The sequence below is a fragment of the Antedon mediterranea genome, chromosome 5, assembly GCF_964355755.1.
Source record: "Antedon mediterranea chromosome 5, ecAntMedi1.1, whole genome shotgun sequence".
In the NCBI taxonomy this organism is placed as follows: domain Eukaryota; kingdom Metazoa; phylum Echinodermata; class Crinoidea; order Comatulida; family Antedonidae; genus Antedon; species Antedon mediterranea.
The window spans coordinates 18,091,576-18,107,440 of record NC_092674.1 but is presented as its reverse complement, the minus strand read 5'-3'; the positions used below and the strand labels follow the sequence as shown (position 1 = coordinate 18,107,440).

The following is a 15,865-nucleotide window of genomic DNA, read 5'->3' as shown; positions in this document are numbered from 1 at the left end:
AAAACTGTTGTTTCAACATTAGCTGGCATTTTCTACATTAGCGGTTGTAACAAGCCTTTTGACATTTTTCCTCTGACTGTCATTGATGGCTGTACCATGCATCCATGGTTCTCCAAATGGTTTCCCAAACCATAAGAATGTGTAACTTTCTTTCTTTGATGATACCTGAATCTGAGAGCCTGGTCTCTTGTAGGGCAGCACATTTCTTTTCAGAGGCTCAATATCGATGGTAGTATAGTTTTTCTTGGATTAAAATCATTGTTATTTAATCGTTGGGGGACATTCCTGTGGTCATAGTCTGTACATTCCAGGTTGCAAAAGTAAACTTTGGATTTGCAGGTTGTTGATACACACTTATCTTTGATGATACCTGAATCTGAGAGCCTGGTCTCTTGTAGGGCAGCACATTTCTTTTCAGAGGCTCAATATCGATGGTAGTAGTTTTTCTTGGATTAAAATCATTGTTATCTAATCGTTGGGGGACATTCCTGTGGTCATAGTCTGTACATTCCAGGTTGCAAAAGTAAACTTTGGATTTGCGGGTTGTTGATACACACTTAGTTAGTTAGTAGCACCTAACTGACCAGGGGCTGCCTGGCCTGTCTTAAAGCGGGCGGTAGCTACTATGACGTTAATTAACGTCTCCCACTGTCGACTACAATCCCTGGCTCTAAAGCCCTTATACACCATGGGCCTTGGCTTATAACCCGTAACTACCATAGTCCGATTTGGTTCGCAATGAGACTTGCTCGCAGTACATCTGCGGTGCGGTTCATGGATTAGACTTGATGAAAGATATCTAAGCCAGGACTATATTAAAGTGCCTTGGTTGGTCCTGTCTGAGGTAGATCCTGGTCATGGCGGGTACCAACAAGAAGATTGTGGCCTCATAATGGCTAGGCCTTGCTGCTCATCTCCAGCAGTCAGTCCTTGAGATGAATCCGGGATGGCCAATAGAGGGCATAACTTGTTTACATCGTTCGCGTGACTAAAAAATTATCATTTTCGACAATGTTTTCAAATTGTTTGCTTTATTGCATCTTTATCCCTCTACTGTTATAGAGATGATAGTTTCTGAAACAGTCGTAACATCCATGTATTTAATCAATGGTAGGTTAACATGAAGACTGTTAATGAAGTAGGTGAAGGATTCAATCCATCTGACTAGAATTTCATTAACATTCATTTCCAAGTATATGCTGAAATAGTAAAACATGCACCTATGGAAGTTTTAATCACAAAGCAGAACTATATAACCAAATAGCTAAGACAGGAAATATATTGTTTGTATCAACATAAGACAGGAAACCTACCTAAAGAAATGAACGAAGGCATATTACACCCAATTCCAAAACCAGAGCAGAAAAAAAATTCATTCTGTCGGTTCTTAGGAAAATATTAGCACTAATGTCTACTAAAAATACATTCCTGGGTTTTGGTATATTATTCCTTGACTCAGGCTTACTTCTACTTTCTATATTGATTTTTGCTGTGATTACTTTAAATTTTGCTTTGAATCCACTGTCAACTAAAATTCCAACGCTGCGACTTGTATTGTTTGCTGGTCCAGTGTAGAAGAATTTGGAGCTGCCTTTGTCATCATCAGGCCTGATTTGAATTAACCCTTCACATAAATTTTGGAAACAAATAAAGTGTGGAATTTGAAGTTTAATAGAAAGATTAAATGAGACTTATCTGTAAGTTGAAGTTTGATCACTATTTTTGAATAATGGTGAGTGAGATGTAAACTGAGATCCCGACGCGCACGCGCAGACGATCAACACTCCATGCTTGAAAGAAAGGAAACACCACAGTTCCAGAGATGATCATTATTTACAGCGATAAGTCTAAGTTCAGTAACAACACTATGAATGAGTATGTAAAGGGAAAGGGTGAGAAGGGCAGTTTACATCTCACTCACCATTATTCATAAAATAGTGATGAAACTTCAACTTACAGGTAAGTCTCGTTTAATCTTTCTATTTTATTTCATAATTACGTTCGCTGTAAACTGAGAGTTTAAAGCCATCTCTGGAAATGTGGCTTCTCAATAAAGAAAACAAATACAAAGTTCCTCTTTGTAGTTTAGTGTTTTATTCACCAGTCTAACAATAACAAACCAACTTGAAAAAATCACAAACCCAACAATTCTGTCATAAACACATTAACCATTTAACACCAAACAGTCCAGTCCGTTGTAGTCCAGTCACAGATTTTTATCTGCACCTACATTGTCTCTTAATGAATGTCCTAAAGTCTGTTGACGGTGTATGGGCTTATCATAATACTTCCTAAATGTACTTTCATTTGCCCAGCCTGCTGTAGCCATTATTTCACTAATTGGGATTTGTAACGCCTTTGCAGCTGAAGAGTCTGCTGCTCTGGTAGAGTGGGCTTTATATACGCATGTATTAATACCAGCTTTACTTAATATTGCCCGAATCCACCTTGCAATAGTATCTTTTGATAACTGACTAAAAGTTGTTTTACATTTGCTCTTAAATGTTTAGTACGTGTTAGGTATTCACCAAGTATGGCAACAATGCTTAATCTTTGTCCAGGTTATATGCCACCTTTATGCCCGTTTTACCAGGTCTGCTTTGTTTTATAAGTTCAACAATATGAAAAGTTACCGACTGTTCATTCAGATCCATTCTGTCTGTTTGCAGTAAGTGAATAGTTTGACACCTCTGTGCAGACAGTAACGCAAAAAGGATACACAGATTTTGAGAGTTAAGTATTTCAAACTTAACTCTTGAGGAGGATGCATCTCCCTTATGTAATTCAGTACTATCGTGGCATCCTAAATATCCGCATATCTTGCCTTTGGCGGTCTTATATTAAACACTCCTCTGACAAAACGTCTAACAAGAGGATGTTAGAAATACAGATAGAGCACGGCGTGCCGTATTCACAGATGAGTAGCTGCGTGTACTTTCATATATTTCAGTTAGAAAATGCAAAACCAAGGAGACATCAGGCTGGTGAGGGTTATTATTGGTAAATGATAACCAGCGTCTAATATACACACAGTACTGTGTTCTAGATGACTGTCTCCATGAATTCAGAATGTCAGCCGTCGTTTGTGGCAAGTCGTCGATGTTCATTGCTTGCCTGATAACCTGCAAACAAGCAAATAAAGATTGTTGTTAAGAGGGTGTATCCTACCTGTCACTGGTTGTGTTAATAACTGGTCAGAACAGTTAACTGTCATTGGGTTCCCTATTAATAGGGTTTGTAACTTAGGGAACTAGTATTGTGTTCGCCACTTTTGCACTACCAGTAAACCATCTGCTTTGTCCTGAATTATTTTCTGCACGCAGCGCCCAATTAGACAAAATGGCGGAAAGGCATAGAAAAAACTTTGTTGCCAATCCATAGTAAATACGTCAACATTTATAGCCCCTGGGTCCGGTTTCCATGACACGTATTTGGGTAGTTGCTTATTGAGCCTAGAAGCAAATAAATCGATATCTGGTTTACCAAATTGTTTTACTATTGTATTAAATACTTTTTTATCTAGCATCCATTCTCCCTTGTCCTGGAATACTCTGGACTTTTTGTCAGCCACTGTATTTAGTATTCCTGGTAGGTATGCCGCACTTATCCAGATATTATGTTGTATACACCAGTGCCACAATTCTTTAGCCAAATTATCACCCATGTGCTGAATATATGCCACTGCCGTAGTGTTATCAAGCCTTATAGTTGTACATGGATATTAGTGCTGTTCTTATGGAAAGCCTTTAGAGCAAAACTCGCTGCTTGCATTTCAAGGTAATTTATGTTTAGTGAATTTATGATTGCTGTAGTCAGATCTGAATCTGCCCATCTACCTCCAATATGGGTAGCCTCATCTGTCGCACCCCATCCAGATCCGGATGCATCGGATTCAATGGTAGACGAGGGGGATGGTGCAAAATGTTCTTGTATACCTTATGGATATTGTGTATCCACCAGTGTAGTCCAAGAGCATTAGGGTTTGACCCGGACATTTCTGGTAACAAGCTAATTTTTTCAGGAAAGGTCCAGAACTATGATTGGAACATCATACTAAAAGTCCTGAAAAATCCTCCTTGTGCTCTCCGAGAAATTCAAGATGGCGTCTATAACTTTGTAACCGCTTGTCGTAGAGTATTGATTTTGGTGTCAAATAGTTCACGATATATACATTCCTATTTACTCTAACAGAAAATTTTGTCAAAAAATGGTCGCTACTACAGTTTCTGGCAGTTTGACCTTTGACCTGGTCTTATCATATCTCGGTAATGGCTTATCATAGAAAATTGGGATTAGGCCCAAATTGTTCAGAACATGCATATTTTTATTTGGTGTAATGAAATATTTTATCCCAAAATGACCGGAAGTGAGGTTATTGACCTCTTATTGACCTATTCATATATCTTTTACCGTATCTCAAGAAATATTTATCGTATAGCGTTACTTTTGGTGTCAAATTGTTTGGAACATAAACATTTCTATTTAGTCTAATACAACATTTTGCCCTAAAATACTCGAAAGTAAGTTAAATTATTGAAAATTAAACAAATCAAAGAGCTGCATACTGTAGTCAATAACTAAGTTGGTTAATTTAAAAAAAAAATGGGTTATTCCACAACAAGCGTTACATTTTATTGGGCAGTTGAAGAGTGTTACTTTTACTTTGATAGAACAAAGAATATCGGTAACACTTGTTACAAAAAATGGACATGAGCTAAAAACAGGGAAACGTAAATTCTCATACTAGTTATGGTTGAAATGTTATTGCTACAAAATGTCACCCATATGTAGATGTCATGAATACATTTTAAATGCTTTATTCGTCTTTAACTCGCGTTACATACGCGAATTAGTGCTTTGTTGAAATCACGTCGCTGTTTTTTTTATTTTAATATTTTTGTTCATAAAAGTATAACTTTTATGTAATTTAGGAAATGTATAGACTTTATGATACTGTGAAAATGAAATGTTCAGGTCATATACATTTCGCATGAAAATGCCCAATTGGCAAACACTACAGTATGTACATGGCATATATTATACTCAGGATTGTCAGAAACAAATGTAAAGACCATTTTATTTGTAAAAATAGTGCATTTTAAAACATGAAACCAGGTCATTCCTTGTTTTAAAAGAGAATGCACTCTTGAATGTTCTCTAACTGGCAAGCCTAGACTTTAACCTTTTAACTGTTTAAAGATGAAAACAAATTAACGTCATAACTGTTTTGGGCAAACATGCAACAACACCTACAGATGAACATGATAATGATGTGAAAAAAGCAACAAACACCAAGATGTTGAAGATGCAACATCAGATGATGAATGACTGTAACAGAATGTTGCTGATCAATGTTACAGAGATTTAAAGACCCTTATTTTGCATTATTTTCAATATAATAAATCCTATATAGGGCAAATGGCGATCATTTTTTCATCTTTGAACAGTTAAATATGTAACTGGGGGACTAGCTCAAATGGTAGAGCGCTCACTTAGTAGAGGTACCGGGATCATTGCCTGTGTCTTTCAATCTATTTTTTCATGGATTTCCACAAGTACCAAATAAAATTTGAATCTGAAAAAAAGTCTATGCATGCTTGGTAAAGGGTGTTTGATGCGAAATACCTAGGGTACATTCTCTTTTTATCATAAATAAACCATATAACGAACATTTAAAACAAAGAATGTTTCAAAATGCATTATTTTTAATAAGTCAGTCCATATACATGGCTGCATGCGCGTGTGCAAATTTGAGTTATTGTTTACTGACCTACCGACCAACCTATCGACCGACCTACCGACCGAAATTGGTGAAAATTTTTGAAAATGTAGATAGAATTTTAAAAACATGTATATTTTCCTCCAAGTATTAATATCCACTGTCAAAATAACGAAAAAATATGAATATGAATTAGTCTTTACCGACCGACCGACTAACCGAAATTGCTGAAAATGTTTAAAAATGTTGAAAAATGTTTAAAAACATTTATATTTGCCTCCAAGTATTAATATCGAGTGTCAAAATAACGGAAAATATGAATATGAGTTAGTGTTTACTAACTGACCAACCGAGCGAAATTGCTGAAAATGTTAAAAAATTTTGAAAAATGTTTAAAAACATTTATATTTGCCTCCAAGTATTAACATCCAGTGTAAAAATAACGAAAAAATATGAATATGAGTTAGTGTTTACCAACCGACATCGTATTGCAGATAAAGGGTCTTTGACATTTGTTTTTGACAATCCGGATATGTGCCATGTACATAGCTATTTTCCAATTGTCTTTTGCTTACTTAACCAACTTTGATTAGCCACTGACAGTTGTTCTTTGTAATTTATTGACTTTATATTTTCTTTTTGTAACAATTCACTTTACCTTACCCTTTTTTGGGGGGTTTAGAAGGGATTTGAAAAAATGTATTACTGATATCGAATTCATCTAGACTATCACTGTGTTTTTATGTCTATTGCGTTTTTCGTACTATTAGTTGGGAAAGCCACTCGACAGTGCAGTTCTTTTGAACTGATCCACTTTTGGTTGTTCTGTTTTGTTGAATGATGCCGTGCCTTGTTTATGATTTTTGTATGTTACCTGGAAATTGAATAAAATAAAATTTAAAAAATAAAAACCTGATGATGTGCTACGCCAAAAACATGTTTTAAGGCAGAGTTAAAATTTTGTTTTTGATTTTATCTACAGTATTCATATACTCTGCCTATGCAGCTCTTTGATTTTTAAAATGTTCAATAATTTAACTTACTTCCGAGCATTTTAGGGCAAACTTTTGTATTAGACTAAATAGAAATGTATATGTTCCAAACAATTTGACACCAAAAGTAACGTTATACGGTAAATATTTCTTAAGATATGGTAAAAGATATTTGAATAGGTCAATAAGAGGTCAATAACCTCACTTCCGGTCATTTTGAGATAAAATATTTCATTACACCAAATATAAATATGCATGTTCTGAACAATTTGGGTCTAATCTCAATTCTCTATGACAAGCCATTACCGAGATATGATAAGACCAGGTCAAAGGTCAAACTACCAGAAACTGTAGTAGCGGCCATTTTTTTACAAAATTTTCTGTTAGGGCAAATAGGAATGTATATACTGTGAACTATTTGACACCAAAATCAATACTCTACGACAAGCGGTTACAAAGTTATAGACTAATTAAAATGGCAACCATTTTGGACGCCATCTTGATTTTCTCGGAGAGCACAAGGAGGATTTTTCAGGACTTTTAGTATGATGTTCCAATCATAGTTCTGGACCTTTCCTGAAAAAATTAGCTTGTTACCAGAAATGTCCGGGTCTGCCTATACTTATGAACTAATGCTTTTGGACTAGTGTACATCTTCCCTTCCCTGTTTAGAAAGTTGCATTGGCCTGTCAAAATGACCGTGATTTTGTTTAAGGGCGATAATTTTATCCTTTTCTAGATCTCTGTAGTGGAGTTTACCATACTCCACTGCAGGTAACGCTGCAATTATTTTTCCCAGCAATTTTGCCACCTGGCGGATTGAAGGTGTATCCCCTACAAGTAAGTTTTCACATCCTTCTAAAATATCCATCTTTTTGGATTGTGGAAGGGTAACTGTCATATTGGCAGAATTTATTTCAAACCCTAAAAATTGTATGATTTGTTGTGGCAGGAGCCTAGATTTATCTTGATTTATAATAAATCCCAAGCTGGAAAGGACTGAACACGTTTCTAAAGCCGTGACCTTAGCATGTTCCCTAGAGGAATTGATGCAGAGGATATCGTCAATGTAGGCAAATACAATATGGCCATTCTTCCTAAGGTGTGAGAGAGGAGGTTTTAAGATCTTTGTAAAGAGTCTTAGGCCCAGAACTCAATCCATTGGGCAATGCCATATACTGGTATAGTTTACCTCTCCACATAAACTTTAGGTACTTTATGGCTGAGTCAGCAATCGGTACTGTGTAGTAGGCATCCTTTAGGTCTACTGACGCCATGTAGTCACCTAGAGATATTTGTGTTATAACATTTGTAAATGTTTCCATTTTAAAATGCTTGTAAGTTTTATTCAACTTTGAAATGTCTAGAATCATCCTGTATCCATCCTTTTTTGGCCTAGCAAAGATATTGGATACAACCTGACCTTTTTCATGTTTAGAGAGTGTCACAACACCCTTATGTAGTATATTGCATAGCTCTCTATCAATTGCTTTCATTTCCTCCTCACCTAGTTTATAGGGATGAGGGATATTTACAGTCAAAAATAAAGGAACGGATTTTGAGAATTCAATCTCATAGCCATGATGATATATGAATTGATCAGACGTATAGTTTCAATCGGCCTCCCATTGGTTCATGTGGGGTTATGTGTAATAACTTAGCATTATCAATAGTAAAGGATATCCTTACCTACGTACCTCTGTTGGTTTTTCGGTTGCACCTTTGTTGGATGTGGTCATTTTGTTGGCTGACTTTGCGTCCAAGTACGATCCGGGCGTCGCCCCTTACTGCTGGCCTAAAAAAGGCCTGCTGTAGGCTTGGCTCGGAGCTGGCCGGTATGGATGAAACCTTGGCTTAAACTTTGCATGACTTTGTAGTTGCTTAAATAGGCCTGCCGTCGCCTCTTGCCCAAATCCCCAAACAAAAATTATATTCATTATTGGTTGGTTTGCACAATTGTGCATATTTTGCACTTAGTTCTGGTCTAAGCATATCTTTCCACAGGGAAGGGAGCTCATAATTTGCATTTGCTAAGAGAGCAAAGGAGTCTTGAACCTCGGTGTTTTCAGTTGCCAAGTTTTTGGTATATCTAGCAATTGCTATGATCCCCTTTATTAGGGGTTTCTGAATGCGTTGCAACTTTGGCACCACTAAGTTTATGGCGTTTCTTGGGCAACTGTAAGCCTTATGGAGGTCACTTGTTGCTGTTTCCTCCATTGGTGAGTGTACCAGATAATTTAGGCTATGTTATCATCAATCGGTGGGCCGACATCAATCGTTGCAGCAAATCTGGCTGCAAACCCTGGGGGTTTTTGTTCCCCAACAATTTGTGGGGTGTCCATCTTAGGCCTACTTTCGATTTGTGAGGCCAAGCCTTGCTCAGCTAGGCCTAGTAGGTCGCCAGGACCGGCGCTAGTTCCCACTTCGTCTGGAGTACTATCTAGGCTAGATGGATAATAATCATCACCATAGTAACCCTCTGGGCCTAGGCCTATATTATTATTATCATCACCACTGATATTATCAGCGTCGTCAGTGCGTTGTTGTGGCCCAGATGCTGTAGTGTTCAACACTTGTAACAGCAAATCTGACAGAGTTTGGTTTTGAACACTCTGTTGTTGTATAGATTTTTCAATCTCCGACAAACGGGAGTCTATCAGGTTACCTGATAACGACGTGCGCTTGGCCGGTGTCGATGGCGTTGTTTTTTGCGCCTTCGATTTTGACGCAGACGAAGGAGGCTTAGCTCCTCCTCCTGCTGCTGGGCTCTGCATCGGAGGCTTGCTTACCGCAGTCAATTAGCATGCCGGACCCGCAAGCTCTCAAGCCCTACTTATTTTTCTTGTTTTTTCGTTATCAATCTTACCGAGTGATAAGTTGTCCATTACGAAACAGTGGTCAATGGGAAAAACTGCGAGAACTTCTAATTTTGCCCATGCGCAACAGGATTTTGAAAGATCACCGTAACAAAATAAAATACTGGACCCACCTATATTCTAATTTTTTAATATGATAATGTCATCAAGACACAAATTACTCATTTTTTTGGTTTTACATGCGTCATTATTTCCGTAAAAATGCTGACCTGTGTGTGCAAGAAAAAAAATTTAAACATTTTATAAAATTCTCAAAATGGCCTTTTTTAACTTGATTTTACAACTAACATATTTCTTTCATTATTTTTTTTTCCAGATTTATAAGCAACTTGGCTGGCATCACCTACAAACATATATGGAGAATTTACTATCAGTCAAGTATCCACATGATTACATTCCATTTTGACTGCCTGACATAAATCCATCAACAAAATGCTGCAAAAGGTCTCATTCTATATTTGTTTTAATTATGTTCTAAAGTGGTCAATATGCAATTAAAATACAGTAAATAATTTGGCATTAAAGAAAACTTAGGATTAAAGCATGATGCGCCCAGAGAGTTTAATCATTTGAAAAAGCCACAAATGTTTGATGACTGATTATGTTGATAGGTATGTGTCCACTCTAAAACTACTAAGCCTACAAGATTTAATCATGTGAAAAGCAACACAGCCAATTGCTTTTTTTTTTATTGGAACATTGGGATATACAAAAATATCCTGTAAGTGCCTCAGACAATAGCCTAAAAATTCTCCGGTCCTCTGCAAGATTGAATATGAAAACAATATTAAATTAGAACGCAGATACTGGTCATAAAATCCCAGTCTCCCTCTAGAATTTAATCATTGGAGTGAGTCATATTGTGAGAACGTAATAGGCCTAACTTTTGAAATACAATCCTTGATAAATAACGCAAGTCTAACAACTAGATTCAAAAACTCAAATATCAATGTTTTTGCCTTTATAAAGTTAAAATTTTCAATAGTTTCCTTTCGTCACTAAATTTTTCTATTTGGTCATTAAACGATTCCTCATACTCTTCTATTGTTATATTACGTTTCACAAAATCCTAGTCCTAAAGTTTGATGGTTAAATTAGCCTAAACTAATATTTTCCTTTAAATTAGTTTATTCCAACAACTGTTTTTTATTTGTTTATTATTACAAAATGTCCACAATTTATTTGCATAGATACAATCACAGAATAGAATATGTTAAATTTGCAAAAAGTACAAAGACCACACTTTTGAATAATAATAATAATAAAGGAGCGTTACTAGTGCTCCACATGGTCATTTTCTGTAGTTCATATGTGGTTACTGTCACGACTATTATGAACGTATATGGCTATACTATTGGTCTTATAGTTTCAAACAATGATGAAAATTATCATAGCGAAATACAAAGATTTGTTAAATTTTGTGACGATAATTATCTCCAAATAAATGCATCAAAAACAAAGGAGATGATCATTGATTTTAGGACTAAACATAAATTTAATTTTCAACCAATCACTATCAAATGTAAAGAAATTGAAATTGTTGACCAGTACAAGTATCTAGGAATTGTTTTCAATGATAAACTAAGTTGTGGAGACCACATAGACTTCATCAGCAAAAAATAAAATCCCAGAATGTATTGTATGAGAACTTTATCTAAATTTAACTCCGGTGATCTGATGTTACTTTCGTTCTATAGATCCGTAATATGTAGTGTTTGGACCTATACTGCCTCTCCTGTTGGGCTGGTAATGCTACCGGAGAGAATAAAGGACGCCTTGAAACTTTCATCCGTCGGGCTGGTAAAATGATTGGTCTGGAACTGCCTTCCATTACCGATGTGCACCTAGAACACCTCCAGAAAGATCTCATTGCGTCTGATGCCTCTCATCCTCTCCACAAAGTAATCATAGACCAACTTAATCCAAGTGGTAGATTGAGGCTCCTCAGTATGAAAACAAATCGATATGCCAAATCCTTTATCCCCTCCGGTATCATCCAGTACAACAGGAAGTCAAGAAGATAATAACTTAGCTTATTTTGTATTTTTTAGATGTTTTTATATGAATGGTTGTTCTATCCTATCATTGTATTTATTGTGTTTTCTTTGTATTTTTATGACGAGCAATGAATTTCCTTTTTGAGGATCAATAAAAGTTATCTTATCTTATCTTATGGCTACTGGAGAACACAATTAAATGTTATTATATATTGTATTATTATATTGTATTATTAGGTGATTATTTATAAATAAAATGATCACCTACTGTTATTGTATGAAATCTTTATTATTAAGTGATCATTTAGAATACTAATAATAATCACCTATTGTTATTGTATGAAAACTTTACAGACACCTTCCCTACAATTTGTGACTTTTGTAAAAATAATACATATATATTACTTTAAAAACATTAAACCAGGTCATTCCTTCCTTAATTGTACGTTTTATGGTATTTTGATAAAAAGTCAGAAACAATGCACTACCTAAGTAGCTCGCGGCGACTGACCTCTCGTGGACGGTCTTTAGGCCTAGTCTAGCTAGGCTTAGTTTTGTAGGCCTACTGGTAAACATCGGTAACGTACGAACATCGTACGCTAGCTATATACCTAGCTTGACGTTGTATAGTTGCTGCATTAATTGTCTTTCTATTTTTGCCAGACACCGTTGATACAAATTGGGGAAAACCCGGTATTTTCGCTGAAAACATTTGTTTTGGCCTCACGATCGATCGAAAAGTGGGTGAATTACAGAAGAAAAACAGAAATATCAATCCGCGCGCAATGCATTTTGGGATTTATAGCTGGCCGCTAGAATTATTAGACGAAAATTATTTTTACATTAAATATAGTTTGTGATCTTAAAATAGATCTAAAAAACGTAGGGAAGGTGTCTTTATTTAATATTAGTGTTTCTTTCTGTACACTATTTTGTGTAATAATTATCTCAAAAAGTGAAATGTTAATGATCACCAAAATTTCACAATATCTTCCAAATAATGTAACTTATCCTAATAAGCTTTTTAGCATGATCACTCATCCGTTACATCATTTATACGTTTATTTATTTATATTTGTGAAATCACCTTTAAATCATTCATATATCAATAACTCATCACATATCAATCAACTTCAGATCAATGATAAATATATTAGCACATAAAAACGAACAAATTTTCTTTCAAATCTTATATCTTTTTGCTCAAATCAGTAACGTCCGCAATTGTCATCTTCATGTTTGATTTTGATAATGTCATCATACCAACAAGTATGTGGGTCCTATAAATTCACCTATGCTACACTATAAATAGATATACAGTATATACTGTATACAGTATCTATATGAGACATAATAGTCTCAACTCAATAGACAACTCTATGCGTTAACAATCTACTGTAAAATTTACAGTAGCAATTTGTAATTGCGAATACAGTGATGTAAAACAATACTGTAAAATATACAGTCGTATCAGCAACACTGTACTTGATTATTAATTAAATTATTTAACAGTAATAGTGGAGCTCCATAGACCCAAAATACTTAATTTAGTTAGAAGCATAAAACTTGGTATGGCAACTTGTATACAAAATTTTAAGATTTGAAGCCTATTAAAATGTTACCTTTGACCTCAGTAATGTCCGATTCCTCAGAACTGGTAAACCGTACATCCTAGAAATGAAAATAATGGAAAATGATGCAGAAGTAATACTTTCTATTCATGTTTAATATAAATATATGCATTTAACTAAATACTTTAAGAGTTATTGAAAAATAATAGATCTGGACCTACTTTACAGTATAATGATATTTTACTGCATTGACATTTAGTATTGTTGTTAATATTTGAAAGAAATAAGAGGAAAGTCATTCTTTTTTTTTACTTACTGCTTGTATCTTAATTCAACATTATACTGGGAAAATTATAAATCAACCCTCCAGTTAATGGTATGTTGCTTTTGGTGAAAAGGTAATCTAGCATCATATACACAATTCTTATTCTTATTCTTAATATTATTGCCAATCATAAAACAATAAACAAACAACTACATAGTAAGTGGCAGGAAACACAGGGGGAACTAAATCCCTATGACAAGAGTCTGTGTAACCTTCTTACACAGCACATAAAGATAAAATGTAGCATTTTTTTTTAATGCGCCTTGAGCACTCTTGAGTGGTATGTGCGCTATAAAAATCCTGTTATTATTATTATTATTATTATTATTCAATAAATATATCAGAAAATATCCACACAAAAAATATCAAAAAAATCATTCATAAAAATACCAAAAAAACAAGCAGCAAAGCAACATATGAAATATTCAATCTTGTCTAAGTCCATCGCCCTTTCTCAAATGTATCAGAATTCTGAGGGGGATCATTCCATATGTTTAACAGCCAGTCTAAATTGTGCCCTGGTAATTTTCATTTAAGTATTTAGGTGTTATATTTGATCCTAAATTGACGTGGAAGGATCAAATAAATAGTGTATCATCAAAAGTTTCTAAACGAATAGGGGTAATAGGACGTGTGAAATACTACTTGCCATCTCATACAACTATTATGCTGGCAAATTCTCTTGTAATGCCATTGTTTGACTATTGTAGTGCTGTATGGACTAATTGTACAAATCAAAATTTAAATACGCTTCAAATATTATTAATTATATAACACCTAAATAAATTCCTGTCATTTGATTGGACGATTGTGGGTCACATGGCGTGCAATAGTACGCACTATTCAACGATCGTTAAATAGTACTTTTTGAAACATTTTTGTGTACGAAAAAAAAAACGTCTCGCGGATGAAAAAAAATCTAGTACACAAATTATCCTATGATATGGCTCTGTACTGTGAAATACAACAGCGCCACGCCACCTGTCGTCTGGTCTCAGTTTCATTTGTAAACACCACCGCGAGATATGCAACAGCAGCAGATATTTGTGTACGATTTGGACATTATGTACTAATTTCATTCAAAAAGGCATTTAAATTAGCTTTAGATCGTTTTTAGGATTTTGATTAATTAATGGGGACATCCCTACAAGACGTGGAATTGTTGGAAAAACCATAATTAGCTTAGATAAGTTCCAATTGTCTGTCGAAGTTTTGCCTTTCAGCCAAGCTAGTACTACTAGGCTACTAGGGTAGCCTAGGCCATGCTAGTATTAGGCTAGCCCTAGCCTAGGCGTTTTAGCCTTGCTAGGCCTAGGATTGTTTGGTCGTTTGTTGACATAATTAACACAAAAGTAGGTGTGTTTACGAAATCCATATAAATATAACATTTAATATAAAATTATTAAAAACCAAATGTTACTGTTTTTAATCAATGTGTGTGAATGAAATGTAGTAAGCTTTGGTTAGGGCTACCTTTTATTTGATTCAAATAACTAGAATTTATTTAGATGTTATATAAAACAAATAATGAATGTTTTGTATTCGTGTAATGGTACAAATAATGGCACTTGGTGAATGATGAAAGGTTATATCAACTCGGCTCATCGCCTCGTTGATATAACCTTTCATCATTCACCTCGTGCCATTATTTGTACCATTACACTCATAAACATTCATTATTTGTTCAATAGATTAGGTTGAGTTCTGTTATCCGCAGATATATATACACACCAATAAATGATATTTTTAAAACACTTAATTGGGTTACACTAAATGGAGGGAACATCTACTATTTACAATTTTCAAATGCATTAATGGACATTCACCATCATATTTATCCTCAATGTTTAAGTTTTATGACTCCCTCCACCCAAATGCACCCGTAGCCAAAGTTGTAAAACATTAATAACACCAAATTGGAAAAATGGTCAAGGTAAAAGAACCTTCAAATACAGAGCAACAGAAGAATGGAATCTTTTACCAACTGAAACTAGAACAAAAGTAACTGGGAAATTATTTATTAAATAAAAAAATGTCTTTTATACTAAAGAAAATTTGTTTTTAACTGTTCTGTATATCTTTTAAATTAGGCCTACTATGCTTTTATCTTTCTGTATTTTTATATGTTATAATTTTTCTTTACTTTTAAACTTGTAACTGGACCATTATTTAAAGCTGTACTGCATTACTGAAAATGCAATCCAGTCAAAATAAAGAATAAATAAATAAATATCACCAGTCTTATTTTTAATAATGGGAACTAAAATAACACCAATAAATGATATTTTTAAAACACTTAATTGGGTTACAGTAAATGGAGGGAACATCTACTATTTACAATTTTCAAATGCATTAATGGACATTCACCATCATATTTATCCTCAA

General features: G+C 34.8%; 1 protein-coding gene across 2 annotated transcripts in view; it reads left to right on the top strand.

Annotated features, from left to right (window-relative positions):
* Positions 1-11,857, top strand: part of LOC140048671 (tripeptidyl-peptidase 2-like) — a 163,408-nt gene extending 151,551 nt beyond the window's left edge. For both annotated transcript variants that reach the window (XM_072093441.1, XM_072093440.1), the window contains 2 exons: positions 9,904-10,031; positions 11,285-11,857. In XM_072093441.1, coding sequence (XP_071949542.1) covers positions 9,904-9,993 — 90 coding nt within the window. In that variant the 3' untranslated portion in view covers positions 9,994-10,031; positions 11,285-11,857. The remainder of the gene's footprint in view (positions 1-9,903; positions 10,032-11,284) is intronic.
* The last annotated feature ends 4,008 nt before the right edge of the window (positions 11,858-15,865 follow it).